Source organism: Prionailurus bengalensis, chromosome C1, assembly GCF_016509475.1.
Source record: "Prionailurus bengalensis isolate Pbe53 chromosome C1, Fcat_Pben_1.1_paternal_pri, whole genome shotgun sequence".
NCBI classification, from domain to species: Eukaryota; Metazoa; Chordata; class Mammalia; order Carnivora; family Felidae; genus Prionailurus; species Prionailurus bengalensis.
Genome location: NC_057345.1, coordinates 7,286,512 through 7,307,290, shown reverse-complemented (window position 1 = coordinate 7,307,290; position 20,779 = coordinate 7,286,512). Strand labels below are relative to the sequence as shown.

Genomic DNA, 20,779 nt, shown 5'->3' with positions numbered 1-20,779 from the left:
GACTCTGGCTACTGTATGGAACAAAGAAGCTACTGCAGTACTGGCTCTCACTACAGAAGAACAGGGTTCAGGACACAATGTGAAGGCAGAAGAGACAGGCCTTACTGATGGACCGCAGGTGGTCTGTAAGAAAGAGAGAGGGGGCCAGAGCGACGCCGACATTTGGTCTGACAAACTGAAAAGAATAGGTGAGAAACAGCCACTTGAGGTGCACAGGGAAGAGAAAACACCAGTTCTGCTGAGGACATGGTAAGTTTAAGACTTCTTAGGCTTTCAAGTAGGGTTAGGTTGGCAGCTGAGTGGACAAGTCCAGAGATCTACACAGAGGTCGGTCCAGACTGCAGAAATGAATTGGGGAGTCATCATCACCTCATAAAACTTAAAGCCTTGACCCTGAATGAATGAAATCACTTAGGGGTCCGTCTTCTCTGGAGACAGAGGAGAGATCAAAGAAAAGAGACAGAATCCTGGTGCGCTTTGAACACAGGAAGTGAGGAAGAAGGCGGAATGGCCTGTGAGGGAGGAAGGCAATAGAGAGAACCTGGGGACCAAGAGACAAGACAGAAATGATCCAAGGAGGAAGTCACGCTACGCCACCATTCACTGTTACCATGCTTTTAGTACCACAACCATTTCTGGCCCCACGGGAGGAATGAGTCCCCGTTCGGGTGATCTCCTGACTTCCCGAATAACTCGTTCTGCTCACCCTCACCTCTGTGCATGAGCCCCCTTCATCCAGATCTCAGCTGGTTTCAAGGCTGTCTTCTGTAAGTCCCCTTCACAGGTTAGAAAGGCAGCTTCAGCACTGAAGTCTGAGTGGATCCCGCCCCCAGGATCTTGCATTTCTCTCTCCCTAGGCCTTGCACGCCTTTCCCCTTTGTCCTCACACTTTTTATTCCTCATGCTGTAGCCCAGCTACCTTCGGAGAGCCGGAGAAGACTGAGAAACAGGACAGCCTCTTTCATGTGAAGGCTTACCTGATGACCCTTATCCAAGATACATGGAAATGCCTTTAAAATGATGACCACAAAATGTCCTATAGGTTTTAGTTTGTTGATGGACCATAAGACCATCTTCTCTTTCTTAGAGACCCTTCCAGTGGAAATTGGCCTCACAAAGTCTTCTGTTAAGTCCTCCAACTTGACCCCTTTTTTCCTTTGCTTTCTTCCCAACTTTGTTACTGCAGCATTAAGAAGCAGGAACAATGTTTTAATTACTAAGCCCTAGAAAACAAGGCAGTCAAAACAAGATTGGTACTTAAAAGCCTTTATATTCTCCAGAATAAATTTGTTTATCTAATATTTCAAAGTCTCTATGTAGCAATTATACTGTTGTTGGCAAACTATTAAAGATCTTGCCTGCAACTACAATTAACTTATCATTGTGGCAACACTGTAACTTTATATTAACTTTTCGAACACAGCAATGTTTCGGGCTTGTTAAAAATCCCAGTGACGGGGCGCCTGGGTGGCTCGGTCCGTTAAGCGTCCGACTTTGGCTCAGGTCATGATCTCACGGTCCGTGAGTTCAAGCCCCACGTCGGGCTCTGTGCTGACCGCTCAGAGCCTGGAGCCTGTTTCAGATTCTGTGTCTCCCTCTCTCTGCCCCTCCCCTGTTCATGCTCTGTCTCTCTCTGTCTCAAAAATAAATAAACGTTAAAAAAAAAAAAAAATCCCAGTGACATCTTCAGTACAAACTTCCTCTTCCAAAATATACCCAATATATGAGGAATACTGCACAAAATAAAGCCATTTGGTTCAACATTTATATTCCCAAACCATAAAACCACAACCCATAAGCAGCTCCCTCCCCTACTCAGAATAACATATTTCCAAAATATATTAAAATGGTATAAAAGCATATTGCCAGAAAGTAGAATTGAGAAGATCTATAATCACAAAGTTCCTTAATCATTTAAAATAACAAACTTGGATTCCAAATCCTATAAACAATATAAACATAGTTACTATGTGCTCACTATTCAATCCCAGAGTAGTAAAAATAAATATAAAACGGGAAAAAACAAAACTCTACCAACTCTGTAATGTCACAGTGCCATCCTCAACTGGATATAAAATAAATATGCTAGCTATAATAAACATTTTTTAAGATTTTATGTTTTTTAAAGTAATTTCTCTATACCCAAAGTGGGGCTCGAACTCACAAACCCGAGATCAAGACGTGCATGCTCCCAAGACTGAGCCAGCCAAGCACCCAAGTCGTAATAAACATTAAACAAGCCCCCAACTGACATCCCTTCTGCCCTTCTAAGCAAATGCTCAATGACTGGGAAAGGAGATGCTCTGGAAGGCCTAGCTCTCGCTCAGTCCAAACGGCACAAAGACGGCAGAAGTAATTATAACGCCCCGTTATTCACAACTACCTTGCAGCAAGAACGGCATCAAAATAAACTTTCATGTAACAGTTAAGGTCAAATTACACATAAACCGAACTCCTACACAGAATAATAAAACTGAGGATTTTGAGAGGCAGTATGTGCTGCAGAGAGGTTAAGAATGAGGTTCTGGAATCAAACAACTCAATTTCATTCCCTAGTTCTCCCAAGTTCTGGATGTGCGACCCCAGATAAGTCATCTGTGAAACGGGGAAAATAGGAATCTCTGCCCTAGGATTATTGTGAGGACTGCATGAGGTAAAATCTGTAAGTGCCTGATTGTGGCTGGCACAGCTGAAGTGTTTATTACTGCTTTTGTTGTTGTTAATTACTAATCATGGTTTGGTTTTTTTCCCCAATAAAAAGCATTTAAAAAGCTGCTTTTGTTCTTCCCTTCACCCATTTTGCCTCCTCAAGTTTATCCACAGTTATGAAATGAACTCTTGGTATCAGACCAGAAGAACGTCACAAGGAAACAGCAAATGGAGCTCAACCACTCACATAGCTTCTGCTAACTCTGGCCATATAGTTTTCTGTTCTGCCCAAACAAAAAGGCTTCCCAGATATTCCCTACCTCTCCAGGCCCTACTCCTCAATTATTCACATGTCTCTCGATGCTTTCATAAGAGTCGTCAGAGTACTGTGATATTTATCTCTAAGGTTCAGAGAGCCTGGTGGCCTGGTGGCCTCCCAGCCTATGCCTGCTGAATAACAAAAACTTAATTTCCTATAGTTGCTCTCAAAAACCTAATTTCGTGTTTCTTATTCCTACCACCGGGATGTCCAGAGCATTCATCCCTAAGCAATACAACTAAGAACTGTTTTTGGCCTACTGGAAATGATTTTTATAAGATAAGCAACTGTTAATATACTACCAAAAATTAAATCTAAATACCTACCTTGCCTACCATACAAGCAGACGGAGGTGGCAGGCCCTTCCCCGGTCTCACTAACAGCTCTCCAGACTTTGCTAGCTCCCATCACAGCACTTCACGCTTCACTGGGCAACCACCAAAAGCAATCAGCACCATGTTATCAGCATGGACTTTTAAAAATGAACTCCAAAACATCTCTGGAGAATTGCAAAGAAGGCATTTAAAAAGGAAAGAAAGGAAAATAAAAGAAGAGAAAAGCCTAGGCATGGTTGCTCTCCCTTTTGGAAAAAAACATCAAATGCATCTATAAGGGCCACATGAAATAGTTTAGATTTAATTAAGGCAACCTCAAAAGTCCAGAACAATCAGATGCAAAGCAGCCAAGAATGAGGACTAAATTTCCTACAAGACTTCAGCTAGTCTTCTCTGCCCTGTTTGGAATCCAGATGGTAGATTTTTTAGGTAATTGAAGATGTTTAAATCATAAAATGTAATAAAAAGCAGTTGCAAATACACAATACCAAAGGCCTCCTCCAACCTGGAGATAGGTGCAATTGTTTCCGCCTTTAAATTTATATTCCCATTGAAAATAACAATTTAGGTACCAAAACTAATTACAAAAAGAATTTTTTTAAGAAATAACTTTTCAAACACTATCCTATGCAGCATACCAGATTCCACTGGATCCTCACCAACAACCCTGGGATATTAGGGTGAGTAGGCACTTGCAACATTTCCACTGACTAAATGAAAAACTTTAGGCTCAAGTGTCTGATCACAGAGAAGGAGCTAAATAATGTACAATTTACAAACACAATCAAATCCGTGTAGCCACTAAGATCACATTCTTGCAGAATACCAGTAAAAGACCAGATGCTTGACAAAGGGAGAAGGGAGGTCAATGAACAGACTTTAGCTTTTATTCTGAATGAAATGGGAAATACCTTACAGTTTTGACGGAAAAAAAAAATCCAACTTCGATTCTAAAAGGACTGCACTTGCTGCTCTATTGAGAAAAGAGGGCTAGAAGACAGAGGTTAAGCCTCAAGGCTTGCTAGGAGGTTACCGCGGCAGCGGCTCTAGAGGTAAGAGCGGTCTGGGTACCTTCTGAGACAGAGCCCACAGGCCTTTCTGATGGAGACAGTGCAGGAGAGAAATCAAGGATGGTTGCGTGATTTTTGCCCTGAGCAAACCACAAAGACAATTTCCACTGAGTGGAAGGAGGAGAGTGCAGGGAAGCAGGACTGAAGAGAACACACTCGGAGTTCAGTTTTGGACGCGTCAAGTTTGAAATGCTTATCAGGCAGGAGAGGTGCCAGGTAAACGGCTGCATACGCTGCCTTCAGCAACAATTCCTTCCCCACCTGTGTGGGGCTTACACTTTTCTTACAGCAGGCCTAAGAAGCAGTTTTAAAGCTCAAGTGTGTGATAACAGGGGATTAGCTAAAGAAATTACGGTGTACTAATATATCAGAATACTGAGCAGCCATTACAATCATGTTCTTGAAGAATACTTAAAAGAATGTGCTCAGTAAATTAATGATAGATTCACTCATCTCATCTAAAAGAGGGTACATTCCAGGGATACATTCCAGAATGTCAGTTTAGTAAGTTGCCACATGGGAAGTCACTGTGTCAGATGTAGAAGAAAAGACAAAGTACGTTTTGGGCCTGAGGGAAAGGAAAGCAAAAGCTGCCTTCAAAACTACGAGGGGGCAGAAGAGGGGTCAGGTGCACAGTAAAGTCAGGGGCCAGCAGATAGGGCTAGATTTAGAAGGCTCGCCTCAAAATTCATCTAAAAGTCGTTCTAAAGGACACACTCAGTTTCCACCAACTCCAGCTGAGTAAATATAGTATTACTTCCGGGCACTCCTACTCCCCCAGCCCCAACACACACACACACACACACACACACACACACACACCCCACACCCCCCTCCAGCTGTAGCTCCAACTCCCAACTAGAGGAAAAGTGTTTCAAAACTTTAAAAAAGTTTCCATGCCACTGGCACCCAAGTTGATTTCAATATATGTTACTGAACTCTGCTTCCAGCGCCACATAAGTCTCGTCTTCTTGCTGACCTTCTAGCAGTCCAGTAACTAAACGAGCTATGGACATGTAACTTAAAAAGGAAACATTCCTCTCCTTGGAAGAAGAGAGTGACAAGTGTCTAGAGGACTTCAGAAAGAGGGGGCGGGAGACAAATTTCATGGGCTTGTGCCCATCATACCATACACCCTGGTCACTGATATTGAGAGGCATGGGTATACAGTAGCTCTACGTGCAAGGTGAAGACTTTGTTTTTTCCCTTTGTTTGTATGCTCTTCCAATTACTTAGTATACATATAGTAGAGAGAGTCATTAAATATATAAATGTATCAAAGGTACAAGCTGCAACAACAGAACAAAACCCCAGGTAGCCACCAGACAGCTCTAGAACATGATTCTCACCCCTGCAGTGCCACTGTGTCCTCCCAGATCTCTCTGCCCACCACCTCATCTCTGAGGCATGCTGAATTTTGTCATCATTGCCTTACTTTTCTTCACAGTTTTACCCATGTGTTTGTAGGGCATAAAGAATATAGAGAACAGCTTTGTATGTTGTTGAGATTTACATAAATACACCCATTTCTTTCGCGACTTGCTTGTATAGCTACCATTTGCTTATAATTTGTGTGTGTGTGCACAGTAATTCTCTGTTGTGTTCTATTTTATGTAAGTGTACCATGATTTATTTACCCATCCCCCTGTTGATGGATACTGGGTTGTTTCCAGTTTTTTTCTCTAAGAAAAACTAGTGCCGTTAAGAGTTTAAATGCCCCAATCTTCAGCAGTTTCAGTGACTCGATGAAATGCACTACACTGGCAACAGGCCACAGAGATACAGGACTGGGCCTGAGTGAGCCACGGAGTTCACAGAATGCATGCTGACAAAGGGTGTGTTTAAAAATATCGAGCATTCCCTCTCTAAGGTTACAGCACATGGTGTGGAGGAGAAGAGCTGCTGAAGAGCTGGCCTCGTCCTACATCTCCAGCCACACTATGAAGCACTGTGGATGCTGTGTTACAGAGCTTATGGCTTATCCCAGAAAAGACTTCAGGAGAATTCACTCTGATTGTAGGTTACAAAATGCATTCAGATTTAAAAGAATTCCTTTCAAAAGTCTTCCTTTCTAAACCTCCGCTTTGTCCCCTCCTCCATCCCAAATTTCCATTAATGGACATGAAGTCATTCTTCGTACCAGTTGTGATGTACAGTATTCCATTTTGAAATGTACATGTGTGAATGAAAAAGCCTTTAAAAATGTACCATGTTAGTAATTAATGGCGGGGGGGGGGGGGGAGAGACAGGGTCCCTTCTACCCCACTAAGATTTGGGTACTGAAAAACAAAGAAGACCCCAAGCAACGAAGACTGATAAATACATAAAGGAGACTGACCAAAGGACTAGCTACAGACAGATTCCTGTGGTTAAAGGCAAAGCAAAAGTATTATAATTTAATACCTAAAGGACCATGTGAGAACCAGCTTTACCTACCCTCCTGTTTTTCAGCAGGGAATTAATGCAGTTTCAAAGTCTTCAGATTTACCATAAATGTGAGCAGTTCAACTATTAATTTTCCCCCACTTTCCTTTTAGGAGCAATTAGACAGACAGACACACACACACACACACATACACACACACACACACACACACACACACACACACACACACACAGCTTCCAAAGGGGGAAAACTTGGAATTTAACAGGATATTATTAAACAAAGCCATTTGTATGCACTTAGTCTCCAAAATGTCAAGGCAGTAACATTTATCCGTGCCATGGAAAATATTCCCTCTGAGACCAGAAAGTGCTTAAATAAAACTGCTACTACTCAGCTTTCAGATCTGGCACATTCCCTAAAGTACTCTTCACCCTCTTCTACTTTTTCATAAGAGACGTTATGGCAGGAACATTCCACTGCATTCCGTGTGCCATCAGCTATAATCCCTGTGAGCAACAGTCCAGGCCAGCTTGCCAGCACAGCAGTCTTTTAATGCAGCTGACACATGTGGCTATAGCAAATTCATTTCATTTTTTTCAACAAAATGCAAGCTTTCTCCCATTCTTAAGCCCAACCTTTTTTTTTTTTAAATAAGCCACTAATGCTTTCTAATGGAGCAAGTAGTTTGCTTAAAATCTCTCACATAAAAATTACGTGGATCACATTTTAGCCAAACTACTAAGAAACTGCCATAGAAAACTGAAAACAGAAATAGCAAACAGTAGCAGAAAACTGAAACCACCAAAAATCCTGGAGGAAAAGTCTCACTCAATTAATTAGTTTTCCAAGAACAAACACCTTTCAAAGGAACCAAAATTACCCCAAAACTGCTAAGCCACAGCAAAGTATTTAGCTAGAAAACCAACTCTACTTCTTCGAAGGCTGATTCATCAAGTGAGGATTTCTGCCTCAGTAGACTAATGTTAACTTCAAAGTCACAAACTTCTCCTGCTGTGTGCAGAGAGGCACGTGTCATCGCCAGAAGAGGGTCAGGAATACCATACGTGGTTATAACACTATTAAATTCTGATACCCTGCAAGTTTGAAATTTTCCCTGAACATACTGGGTGTTTAGTTTAAATCTCACTTACTCCACAAGGTCCAGTTGAAATGCCCCATCATCTACGTACCTTACATGTGCCCTTTGCCAAACTCACATCTGCACGTTTTAAAACCCCTACTTATGGCAACTATCACTTTGATCACTTTGACTTTGTACTGAGCTTCTTTCGGTATGTCTGTGTCTTCCACCACAAACTTTTGAAGACTCTTTAGGGACAAGATCCTACATACGGTACATACAACTCTGCTTCCTGCAGACTCACCTTATAGCAAACTCTCAAAAGACAAAGGAAAAGAAAGGGTAAGGCAGAGCAGAGCCACTCAGTTTGCTGTGTACAACGGTTTTGAACCAAGTATGATGGAAAACCCTTTGGTCGTTCAGCACTGTGCTTAACATGGTCCATAGGCTGCTTGTCATGTGACCGGTACAAGGTACCCAGGCCTATCATAACCAAATTATTACTTTTAATAAAAACCATTTCTTCATTACTATTTTGTCAAAAGATACCTCAATATATTCAATAATTCTGGAGAGATGTTTGTGGGAGATAAGCAAGAATGAGCGAATAGAGCTTAGATCCTCACAAACTATAAAATTTACGGTCCTATCCTCAAAAGGTGCACCACCAGAGATCTTATTTTCTCCTCAGTTTGCTACCTACTACAAGTGAAAACATGGTACATTCTCCAGCCAGAGTGAATAGCATATTCGGACAATTTTATTTTTCCCCCTAAACTGACAGTATTTTCTATACAATCAAAATAAAAAGGTCAAAAAGAGAGTTATATATCTTAGAAACAATGAGCTCGAACACTCATATTTTATTACCCGTTAATAATTTCTTAGTGAGCTTTTAACCCTTATGATCAAAAAAATAACAAAGTCTGAAAAATCTAGCAGACCCAGATCCACTTCTCAAACCATCCAGAACTACAGAAAATCCTTTTCATTTTACAACACACTCTTAATAGTTTTATTCTCCTAGACAGTCAATTGAGCACTTTTTTGATATTCTATTTAGTACTCAGCATACCCATTATACATATAGTAGATACCTACTAATACATAAAACTTTATTAACTTATACAGATATTTTTTCATGTTTAAATCTCAAAGGAAACAACTCTTACAAATGAGCTATATTATTCAGGTATTTAAAACATACACTGCTGGGGGAAGGGGTGAGAAAATAAACAAAACACTAATCAGTGAAGACTGAAATATAAGCTACTATTATACCTTATCACTAAATAAAAGGGTAAAAAGCTATCTCAGAAAAAGATGCTGTTTGCACTCTCTCCGGAAGGAAAGGAAACACAAGTTGCTTCTAGGGAGGGGAACTGGTTGACTACATGATGGGTCAGAGGAAGTGTTTACACTTGTATATTCTTTGTACCTTGTGAATTTTATACCATGTGAATGAATGTTTTATGGAGTCACAAAAAGAAAAAACTCAGGAGAAATTAATACAATGCTATTTGACTTTGACAATGAATATAAACTTACAACCAATCTATAAAATGAGTTGTCATCAAGAAAAAAAAAAACAACACGAGTATCATTCTTTATACTAATAAAACGTTTTCATTTATTTTTGTTATATAATTAATTGGTTTTTGTATTTCATGAATATGGCCTTCTAATACTCATGTTCTTTCTTTTTTTAAAAGTTTATTATTTATTTATTTATTTGGGGAGGGAGAGAGACTGAGCATGTGCACAAGAGGGGGAGGGGCAGAGAGACTCCCAAGCAGGCTCTGAGCTATCACCACAGAGCCCAAGGAGGACCTTTATCTCTTGAACCATGAGAGCAGGACCTGAGCCGAAATCAAGAGTTAGATGCTTAATTGACTGAGCCACCTAGCTGTCCCCAATACTAATTTTCTACTTAAAAGTTTGTAGTAAGATTTTTAGGGTGCCTGGGTGGCTCAGTCAGTTAAGCATCCGACTCTTGATTTCAGCTCAGGACGTGATCCCATAGTTGGTGGGATGGGCCCCACCTTGGGCTCTGCACTAACAGTGCAAAGCCTGCTTGGGATTCTCTCTCTCCCTCTCTCTCTCTGCCATTCCTTTGCTCATGCACTTTCTCTCAGAATAAATAAATGTAAAAAAAAAAAATGGTTAATAATAAAAAAATTTAACACTCTTTAAAAAAAAAAAGAAAGAAAGAAAGTAGCAACAGACACTGGGGACACTGGGGATTTCTCCTGGATAGTTCAGTATGTAAAACATATCACAGAGAAAAGTAGTTCTTTTTAGGATCAATTCTGGCTCCTGACCCAGGACTTCCTAAAGCTCACCTTCTAAAAGAACTAAATGATTATACCAGCATTTTCAGAGGCAACACCAACAGCCAAAAATGACTCCAAACTAAGTTACAATTAAATACATTTTTCAGAGAGAAACAAGAGCTCAATAATCAGGATTCAGTATGTTCACTTCAGCAGCACATATACTAAAACTAAACTGATACAAATTAGTATGGCCTCTGTGCAAAGATTTATATATTGTGTAGAACTTAATTCTTTTTTTTAATTTTTTTTTCAATGTTTATTTATTTTTGAGAGCCAGAGAGACCCAGAGCATGAGCAGGGGAGGGGCAGACAGAGAGGGAGACACAGAATTCGAAGCAGGCTCCAGGCTCTGAGCTGTCAGCACAGAGCCTGACGCGGGGCTCAAACTCACAAACTGCAAGATCATGACCTGAGCTGAAGTCAGACGCTTAACCGACTGAGCCACCCAGGTGCCCCTATATATTGTGTAGAACTTAATTCTTAAAATGAAGCATGAATAATACTATAGCTTAAATGAGTGGCATTTAGAACATAAACACTTGTTCTCTAGTTCAGTTATAAATCTAGCTCAAATTTTAAGAAAGGAGCAAATCATCAATATTGACCTTTTTTAAAAAACTTGAAACATAATTTACATACCCTACAAAGTTCACCCATTTAAAGTGTACAATTCAGTAGTAAATTTTGCATCTTTTTCTTTTACAATTACTCATAGGGTATAATTCATACTCTAGCATCTTTTAAAAATATCTAATAAAAAGGCAAACTCATAGTAACAGAGAACAGAGGCTAGGGATGGGGTCGAAGGTGAGATATTCATTAAAAAATACACACTTTTAGTCATGAAATGAATAAGTTCTAGAGACTTAACGTGCAGCATAGTGACTATAGTTCATAATAATGTACCGTATACTTACAATTTGCTGAGAAATAGATCTCAAGTGTTTTCACCACACACACACACACAAAGGTAATTATGAGAGGTGATAGATACGTTAATTACTTTGGACTGTGGTAATCATTTTGCAATGTATGCATATATCAAAACATCACGTTGTACACCTTAAATATATAATTTTATTCCCCACTGGTAGAATTCTCTACAGAGAACACTGGCAAATGGCCCACACATAGAGGAGATCAGAATGGTTTCCCCAACAACTAGGCATTAACTTGTGTGTCTGGAAGACCTATGATTCTGCTTTATCACAAAGTTGTAGGTTTCAAGACAGTAGAACCTACCAGTATTTTGAGTAATAATTTGCCTACAGATCCAAATCAATTAATTATTAATCCAAGTACAAAATAAACCAGCTTAAGTCATTTTTCACCTAAGCAATTATATATAAAGAAGTTCAAAAGTAATGACTTCAATTTCAATAGATAATTTTATTTGTAAAAAAACTATAAACAAATGATTACTGATAATTTTAGTAATAAATTTGTGAGTTTATTACCAACTGTAGCTATATCTGTTGTTCAACTCAAAGAATCACTGTAAGGAAGGAGAGTAAGTTTTAAGACCATCTTGGCGAGGTCAAGTGCCATTTAAAATGAAGAAAGAAAAATAATCTTAGAGCCTCAATAGATACATTTCACATCATGGTTAAGTATAAATCACTGCAAATACCTTTATTATCATTAAGATTTCAACTTAAGGGGCGCCTGAGTGGCTCAGTCGGTTGAGCGACTGACTTCAGCTCAGGTCACGATCTCATGGTTCATGGGTTCGAGCCCCCTGTCAGACTCTGTGCTGACAGCTTGGAGCCTGGAGCCTGATTCCAATTCTGTGTCTTCCTCTCTCTCTGTCCCTCCCCTGCTTGCGCGCTCTCTCTCTCTCTCTCTCTCTCTCAAAAATAAGATTAAAAAAATATTTTAACTTAATAACTCAGCTAAATTAGTTGCATTTTCCAGGGATTTCTCAATTGTAAAGAACAAAAGAAATAGTCCATATTTAAATATACGAAAGCAAAAATCACAGGGCGAAGCACTTAGTGGATCATTCAGAATAGCAAAGTCCAAAGTGTTAATACCCAAATGTTCATTTATTCTGTTCACATTAAGAAGGGAAAAGAGAAAGGATAGGAAGGTGAGATATAATTGATAGAACACAACATGTACTCACTGGTCGAGTTGCCTTGCATCTGAATGATGCACTTGGACTCTTTGCTGGTCTCTCGAGAATTGAAGGGCCGAACCCGCACAGCCACCTTCACTGAGGCTCCCGACATTCTGATGGTCTTGTTGTATATATGCAGTCCAGAAATAAAGTATCAAATCTTCTTTTGAAGTTATGTGCAAGTTTCCTTCAAAAAGAAAACAATTCCACACAGGTAGTCAGAATCAAAGGAAGCATGGGCTAACGTGAGCCTAAGGGCTACTCTTGTACATCTTTGTACTATTTTTTTTTTTTAATTTATGTTTATTTACATTTGAGGGGGGGGGGAGCGGCAGAGAGAGAGGGAGTCACAGAATCCAAAGCAGGCTCCAGGCTCTGAGCTGTTAGCACAGAGCCTGATGTGGGGCTCAAACTCATGGACCGTGAGATCATGGCCTGAGCCACAGTCGGAAGCTCAACTGACTGAGTCACCCAGGCGCCCCAATCTTTGTACTGTTTCTATTTCCCTTTCTAAAAACCTCATCCCTTTTCATGCTGTAGATCTTATATGCTCAAAATTTTCCAAAATAGAAAATTAAACACCTAAGTTTATTTTCCTATTCAACTATCTCTTTCTCATACCTAAAAAGTCCCTAAACTTAATAATAAAAAATACATAACTACAAAATAACAGGCCTCTTTCTTGCTCTCTGTTTTTCTGGATCTTCAGTAATGTATGAAAAACACAAATGTTTATCTGTTAAAGAGAGTTCCTTACACAAGTAACTTCCCATCTGCAAAACCACTTATTATCTTCCTTTAAAGAAACGCTCTGAACTTCCTATACACTAATTACACTGTGAAACATTCAGTTACATGATATATAATTAAACAGCAAAGGATAACGATAAGCTCTGGCCAGCTCTTTCAACTTGTAAGTATCTCGGGATTCCTTTAATTTTCACGTGTATCTCATTTGACCCTTACAACCATCCTGTACAATAAGCAGAGAAGTTTCCAAGAGACCCAGGTTCTACCCTCTAATATGCTAGTGACTCATGGTAAAATCAAATCACTACATTTCACTACTGAATGAAGCCATAGGAAAAAATGTGGACATTTTTCAGAGGCATAGTTTCCCTCCCAACAGAACAAAACAAACATTATTCTGTGAAAAGAACCCACGTAAGTAATTTCCACAAGAGACAACAGATCTCAATCTGTACTCTATCCATTATATAAATGTCCTTGAGAAGAACCAAACAAAAGAAAAAACTAAAATAAAGAAAAACACATTTAAGTCCAATTATCGGGGAACCCCAATAAACCTTCAATCTAATTTTTCCCACATAATTAAGTAGAGATTAGGAATCCTAAACTACAGCTTTACAACTGCTAAGGCTTTCCAATAAGAAAGGGCAAAAATCAATTAATCAAAACAAAACAAAATAAAACCAAAAAGCCACTCTCTACCCTAGCATTACCCTATCTTCTTTTCTTAGCAGCACTATGTGAAATTCCTGTGCTTTGAAACATGCTTATTGTCCATCTCTCTCAACTCTGTCCAAATGCTCAGAGATCTCGTTTGCTACCACTTAGACCACTGCCTGATAAAAGAGCTCGGTAAATGTTTGTCGAAGGAGTGAATTAATGAATTGCAGTTGACCCTTGAACAAATGGGTTTGAAATGTGCAGGCCCACTTGCACATGAATTTTTTTCCATAAATACAGTAGAGCATTGTAAATATATTTTCTAATGGGGCACCTGGGTGGCTTAGTCAGTTAAGTGTCTGACTCTTGATTTTGGCTCAGGTCATGATCTCACGGTTTGTGAGCTTTTTTTTTTTTTTTTAAGTTTTTTAAAGTTTATTTATTTATTTTTGAGAGGGAGACAGAGTGAGCAGAGGGGAAGAGGGAGAGAGACAATCCCAAGCAGGCTCCATGCTCATGGTGCAAAGCCCAATGTGGGTCTCAAACTCATCTATGGTTTTTGAGTTTGAGTACCGCATTGGGCTCAGCACTGACAGCAAAGAGCCTGCTTGGGATCCTCTCTCTCCCCCTCTCTGCCCTCCCCTGCTCGTGCTGCCTTGCTCTCTCTCTCTCTGTCTCTCTCTCAAAATAAATAAATAAACATTAAAAAATGTTTAATGTATTTTTTCTCATAATTTTCTTAACATTTTTTCTCTTTATTGTAAGAATATAGTATATAACACATGTAACATACAATATACGTGTTAATCGACTTTATGTTATCAGTAAGGCTTCTGGTTGACAGTGGGCTGTTAGCAGTTAAATTTGGGGGAGTCAAAAGTTCTGTGTGGATTTTCCACTACGTGTGGGGGGAGGGCACTGCTAACCCCCACATTGTTCAAGGGTTAACTGAGAATTATCTGTTCAAGTCCTCTGCCTGGTTTTGTTTCACATAATTATAATATTTATTGATATTAATCTTTTTCATATTTGCTGGAATGTTTTTCCAGTCTGTTTCCTATTTTATTTAACATTCAACAGATGGTTCTTGTTTAATATATCAAACATTTATTGTAATCACATCAAATAAAAACTTAAAGTTATTTGCCCTCCCAGGCAATATAGCATCACCTATAGTCACTAGCTGAGGACTTTGCCAAAAGAGAGTTAATGAAGCATTCAGAAAAAGAAAGACATGGAACACACTTTAACCCCCACACAAGAGTTCACAGTGATATACAGCCATCGTCTGAACACTCAACATGCTCCATTATCTTCTCCCCCAAACTCGCAATCTCTGCCCATCTTCCCGTTTCTATCTGACCCCATATCATAAATCTTGTAGTCATCTTTGTTTCTTTCTCTTTGAATCCTTTTATTAGTATTAAAATTATTAATGATATGCTATATAAAAATTTTTAAGTTTATTTATTTATTTTGAGGGGGAAGAAGGGCAGAGAGAGAAGGAGGGAGAGAGACTCCCAAGCAGGCTCTATGCTGGCAGTGTGAAGCCCAACGTGGGGCTTGAACTCACCAACCATGAGATCGTGACCTGAGCCGAGATCAAGAGTCAGATGCCTAACTGACTGCGCCACCCAGGCGCCCCTATGAACTTTTAAAACATAAATTTGCAAGGTACCTGTGTGGCTCAGTTGGTTAAGCATCCGACTTTGGTTCAGGTCATTATCTCGCAGTTCGTGAGTTCAAGCCCCGCGTCGGGCTCTGTGCTGACAGCTCAGAGGCTGGAGCCTGCTTCTGATTCTGTGTCTCCCCCTCTCTCTGCCCCTCCTCTGCTCATGCTCGCTCTCTCGCTCTCTCTCTCTCTCAAAAATAAACATTAAAGGGGCGCCTGGGTGGCGCAGTCGGTTAAGCATCCGACTTCAGCCAGGTCACGATCTCGCGGTCCGTGAGTTCGAGCCCCGCGTCGGGCTCTGGGCTGATGGCTCAGAGCCTGGAGCCTGTTTCCGATTCTGTGTCTCCCTCTCTCTCTGCCCCTCCCCTGTTCATGCTCTGTCTCTCTCTGCCCCAAAAATAAATAAACGTTGAAAAAAATAATAATAAATAAAATAAAATAAAATAAACATTAAAAAGAAAAACACATAAATTTTCTATCACTTCCTTCCTCTCGTTCTCATTGCCATCACCCCTAACCCACTGCCACTGCCTAACCCTAGTCCTCGCTACCTCATGCCTTCCATACCGGTAATAGTGGAACTAATCTTAGACCTTTTCATTTTAATCCAACAGTCCTTCCACAGCGTTGCACAAAACTGAATCACACAGGGGTCTTTTGAAAAACAAATGAGCCTGGTATTCAACAGTCTTGAAAAAGGCCTCAGGTACAGAGTTTTTGTTTTCATTTTTCAAAGATTATGTTGCAAATCTCCAGCTGAGAACCCTGCAGTACGCAACTGCTTAACCTTGCTGCAATATTAACCTTTCTAAAGCATGACTGTCAATTTCACTTCCAAACTCAAGAATCTTCTCTTATTCCCAGTGCTTACAATATCAAGACCAAAGTCAAGGTACTCTGTGTTCTAGTCAAGTTCTGTTACTATCCCACACACATGCTCTTTCACACTTGTGAACAATTTCTCCCCTACAATTTTAATTTTTCTTCTATTTGATGCCCAGCTCCTGTCTTACTTCTTCCAAAATGACTATCCAAACATTGCAGGAATCACTGGTATTTCCAACAGCACTTACAGCCCCAAACACATTATGAGAACCCTGCTATCATTCTATGTGACTGCATTCTATCTTGTATTGTTCTTTAATAGATTCCCAAAGTGAAACTCCTATTGCTTCAAAAAAACTCTTTGAACTTGGGCTTCTTGAAAAAATGGCTAATTCCAAGTCTGGTCAAGAAATTTCAAGATGATCCTGGGACATTTTAGTGTGATCACAAGCAGGAAGCCTACCAAAGATGAACAGAGTCAAGGCAAAAGCACACCAGTGCCAACTCAAAGGCACTCCCCAAGATGGAATACTTAAAGCATTAAAATGCATTCATGAAAACCACAAGTGGACTGAAAAACATCAAATATATAAATTCACGAGTTGAGGGGCACTTGGGTGGCTCAGTCAGTCACTTAAGCATCCAGCTTCGGCTCAGGTCATGATCTCACAGCCCAGAGCTGACCACCCAGCCTGGAGCCTGCTTCGGATTCTGGGTCTCCGTTCATGCTCTGTCTCTGTCTCTCTCTCAAAAATAAAATAAAACATTTAAAAATAAACAAATTCATGAATTCATAATGATACTTAAAAAAGAAAAAAAACCTCATTCTTAAAACTGGCAAATAGGGGCGCCTGGGTGGCGCAGTCGGTTAAGCGTCCAACTTCAGCCAGGTCACGATCTCGCGGTCCGGGAGTTCGAGCCCCGCGTCAGGCTCTGGGCTGATGGCTCAGAGCCTGGAGCCAGTTTCCGATTCTGTGTCTCCCTCTCTCTCTGCCCCTCCCCCATTCATGCTCTGTCTCTCTCTGTCCCAAAAATAAATAAACGTTGAAAAAAAAATTTTTTTTTAACTGGCAAATAAAATAATTGAGCATACACCTAGCCTGTATATCCTGTATAAACTATAGTCCACGACAGCCAAATGGTTGGTGAGGGCTAGCTCTTCTCACACACACACACAAAAGTCCAGGTAATAAACGCAGAAGAGGTGACAGAATTGGAATGTCACTATGTTTCCAACCCTACTGATATAAAAGCTCTCTGCAAAAACAGTCACTAGCCACAAAAAAAAAAAAAAAAAAAAAAAGCAAAAAGCCATAGATGAAAAAAGGTTGGTTGATGTGGGAACATTTTTCTTTTATTTATTTTAAAGGAGAGAGCATGAGTGTGCAGAGGGGAGAGGCAGACAGAGGGAGAGGGAGGGAGAGAGAGGGAAAGAAAGAGAGAGGGAAAGAGAGAGAGAGAGAGAGAGAGAGAAGGAAGAGAGAGAATCCCAAGCAGGCTCTGTGCCATCAGTGCAGAGCCCAACACGGGGTTCAATCTCACGAACCCTGAGATCATGACCTGAGCCAAAATCAAGAGTCAGGTGCTTAACCAACTGAGCCCTGCAGGCGCCCCAATGTGGACACGCTGTATTGCTTGGATTAGGCTGACGATATCTGAACCAAATAATCAGTCCTAGTGTCACTAAAGGGGGGACACCTGGGTGGTCTATGCTTCCATGCATGCTATACACAGCACCACCTAGTAAGTATTCTTATCCCACCCGCTTTAAAAAAAAACAAAACAAAACAACAACAAGAGATGAAGCCTCAGCTCTAACCACCTAGGAGAGCAAATAAAAAATGTAAATGACACCTAAAAGATACAATCAGCGAAAACCAGAACATAGAAAAATCTACACGTCAAGTCACCCAGTATCTTCAGATAAATAACATGCAGAGGTAATAAAAGGAACTTGTGTTAGTTATAAGATAAGTGCGATTATTTTTTTAATCAAGAAAATCTGCAAAAACACATTTTTTTAGACAACCATAATAGCCTGAACATAGACTCAGTATCTGATGATATTAAGAAATTTATTAGGGGAAGATACAAGAAACAGGTTTGCCAAAATGTCCACCATTACTGAATACTGTCGATGTTTCAATTAAAAAAACAAAACTTCCTTCTTTTGTATTCTACCCAAAGCCTACCAAGTACTGAATGCTGCCGACTGATTTACAGACAACAAAGAATGAATCTCCCTGTGCGGATTTAGATATAAAGAGCTATGGATTTGTCACTAGGAACCGAAATACTAACGTCTCTAATATCTGCTTATTTCTTCCATCCATCGAATCAACTGCCAAATCACATAGCTTTTACCTAGAAAATCTCTCCATTTCCACCACTACCATCCCTTTTAGATTTTCGATATTTCTCACCCAAGATGGTTAACTTCAACCACTTTCTCTCTTTCTTCCTTCCACCCCCATTCGACTACCCAATACTGTCACTTTCATCTACTCCATCCATAACCAGGCAACACCGCCAATCTGGCCTTCCTGAAGCACAGGTCTGTTCGTATCAGTGTCCACTTAAAAATCTTCAGTATCCCTACTGTCTACCAAACAGTGGCTGAACTTCCCACACTGCATTCAATGTGTTCTGCGACATAAACCACCTACTTTTACAAACCCACAAAACACTGCCTTCCATCCACATTCCTTAACAACCACTCACCAGAGGGCTTCCTGAAAGTATCTCATGTTTTTCTGTGCCAGTGCCTTTGCTCCAACGTTCCTTCTACCCACTGTGACCTTCTTCCTCTACCAATCCAATTTATTCTTCTAGGATCTTCTTCTATGCCACCTATCTCTAAAGCCTTCATAGAATCTCCCTACCTCTCAAACCAAATGCTAATGCTTCTCCATTTAATACTACTCAAGTCACTGGCCTTACCTAGGGCAAGTTTATTTACTTTTCTTATCTCTACTGTAAACTGTAAGCTCGTTGTGGACAAGAACAGAATTTTAGTCATGTTTCTAATCCCCTAGCTACAGGGGCTTGAATACAGTAGTTAAAATATTTTGGTTGAATTCCTGGTTATTGTATCAATGGACTGATGCTTGAAGGGCATTAATAAAAACCATAAGTTGTTCCAAAATAGAAACAGGTATTTGATCAGAAGGAAAAAGGATAAAATTAATTTCAAATTCTTTCCTAATTGAAGTGTTAAGTCATTCTTTTTTGGAAGTGATAAGTACATTTTAAAATTGCTTTTCCCTCTGGGTGCCTGGGTGGCTCAATCATTAAGCATCTGACTTTGGCTCAGGCCATGATCTCAGGGTTCGTGAGTTTGAGTCTCCTGTTGGGTGAGCCCTGCTTCTCTCTCCCTCTGTCTCTCTGCCCCTCCTGGGATTCTCTCTCTCTCTCTGCCCCTCGCTCACTTGTGCTGTCTCTCTCAAAAAAAAACAAAAAAAAATAAAAACAAAAAAACCTTCCCCCTCAAATAAATAACAAAATTACTTTTCCCAAACAATTTGAACCTAAATATGTATTTTGTTTCTGATTTAATTGTCTTGAGGTAAAACTGCAACCATCTTCACAAGCGAGTCAGAATTTTACATAATAATAGGAAACTATAGTTAAATGGACTATAGAAAGTGTTACTTTGTTACTTCCCTACTACTATAAACAGTATCTCTTTTATAGTAGAATTACATCAAAGAATCACAGCTTCAAAATTCCCAGGCTGTTAAAGAAATATTACCAATTACATAAATCTGAAATCAGGTTTAAATTCCAATGAGAAACAATTATTACAGAATACTTTTAGGAGGTTACAAGAAAACAATACTTCTTAAATTTAGCATAAAAATACATTTTCCAAGCTTTGAACAGCCAAAGGAAGAAAGACAGGAAAGACCATCACATACTCTAAATCACTTACACAGCCTCAGCTCTAGACTGTGCCTCTGACCTGTTTTCCTTCCTATGACACACAATTAGAAGCATCAGGAAAGCGGAATGGAGCAAAAATTCCAGAAGCATTCACTAACAATAAAGGGAAAATAAAAGTTAGGTCTAAGTTATTTGAATTTTTCTGAATTTTGCCCAATTGCTTAACTTTGATCTTGTGCAACTGAACTTGCCCTCAGAGGTTCCCTGGAGTATTAAGAGCCTAAGAAGACTAATTTTCAAATTAACCGTTCAGCAAAGTGAGTAAACAGGAACAAAATACAACTAGCGTTTGGTTGGTCTGTTTTTGTAGTATCCCTTTTCTATAGAAAACAGCGAAGATCATATCCCCAACATATAAGTCAGTTCATGTCATTTCCTCTCTTTAAAAACCTTCCACTGGTTTCCGTGGCCTCAGAACACACCCTAAAAATCCAAGGGCCTCCGCAATCCAACCTGCTTTCCCAGTCACCATTTTCACTGCCCAGCTTCAAGCCTTCTTCCCCACCAAGCACCCTCTTACTACACCAAACACGCAATTCCTGGAAGCCCAATCCCCCCTTCTCAACCTGTTACATCCACGTCTTTCCAGGAGAAGGTCAAATGTCACCATAAAGCAAAAAGCATTAAGTCATATA

The 20,779-nt window shown here is 39.9% G+C and overlaps 1 protein-coding gene across 36 annotated transcripts in view; it reads right to left on the bottom strand.

Moving 5' to 3' along the window:
* KIF1B (kinesin family member 1B) overlaps positions 1–20,779 on the bottom strand; it is a 145,860-nt gene that overhangs the window by 115,993 nt on the left and 9,088 nt on the right. For all 36 annotated transcript variants that reach the window (XM_043578544.1, XM_043578541.1, XM_043578539.1 and 33 more), the window contains exon 2: positions 12,302–12,482. In XM_043578544.1, the coding sequence (XP_043434479.1) occupies positions 12,302–12,407 (106 nt within the window). In that variant the 5' untranslated portion in view covers positions 12,408–12,482. The remainder of the gene's footprint in view (positions 1–12,301; positions 12,483–20,779) is intronic.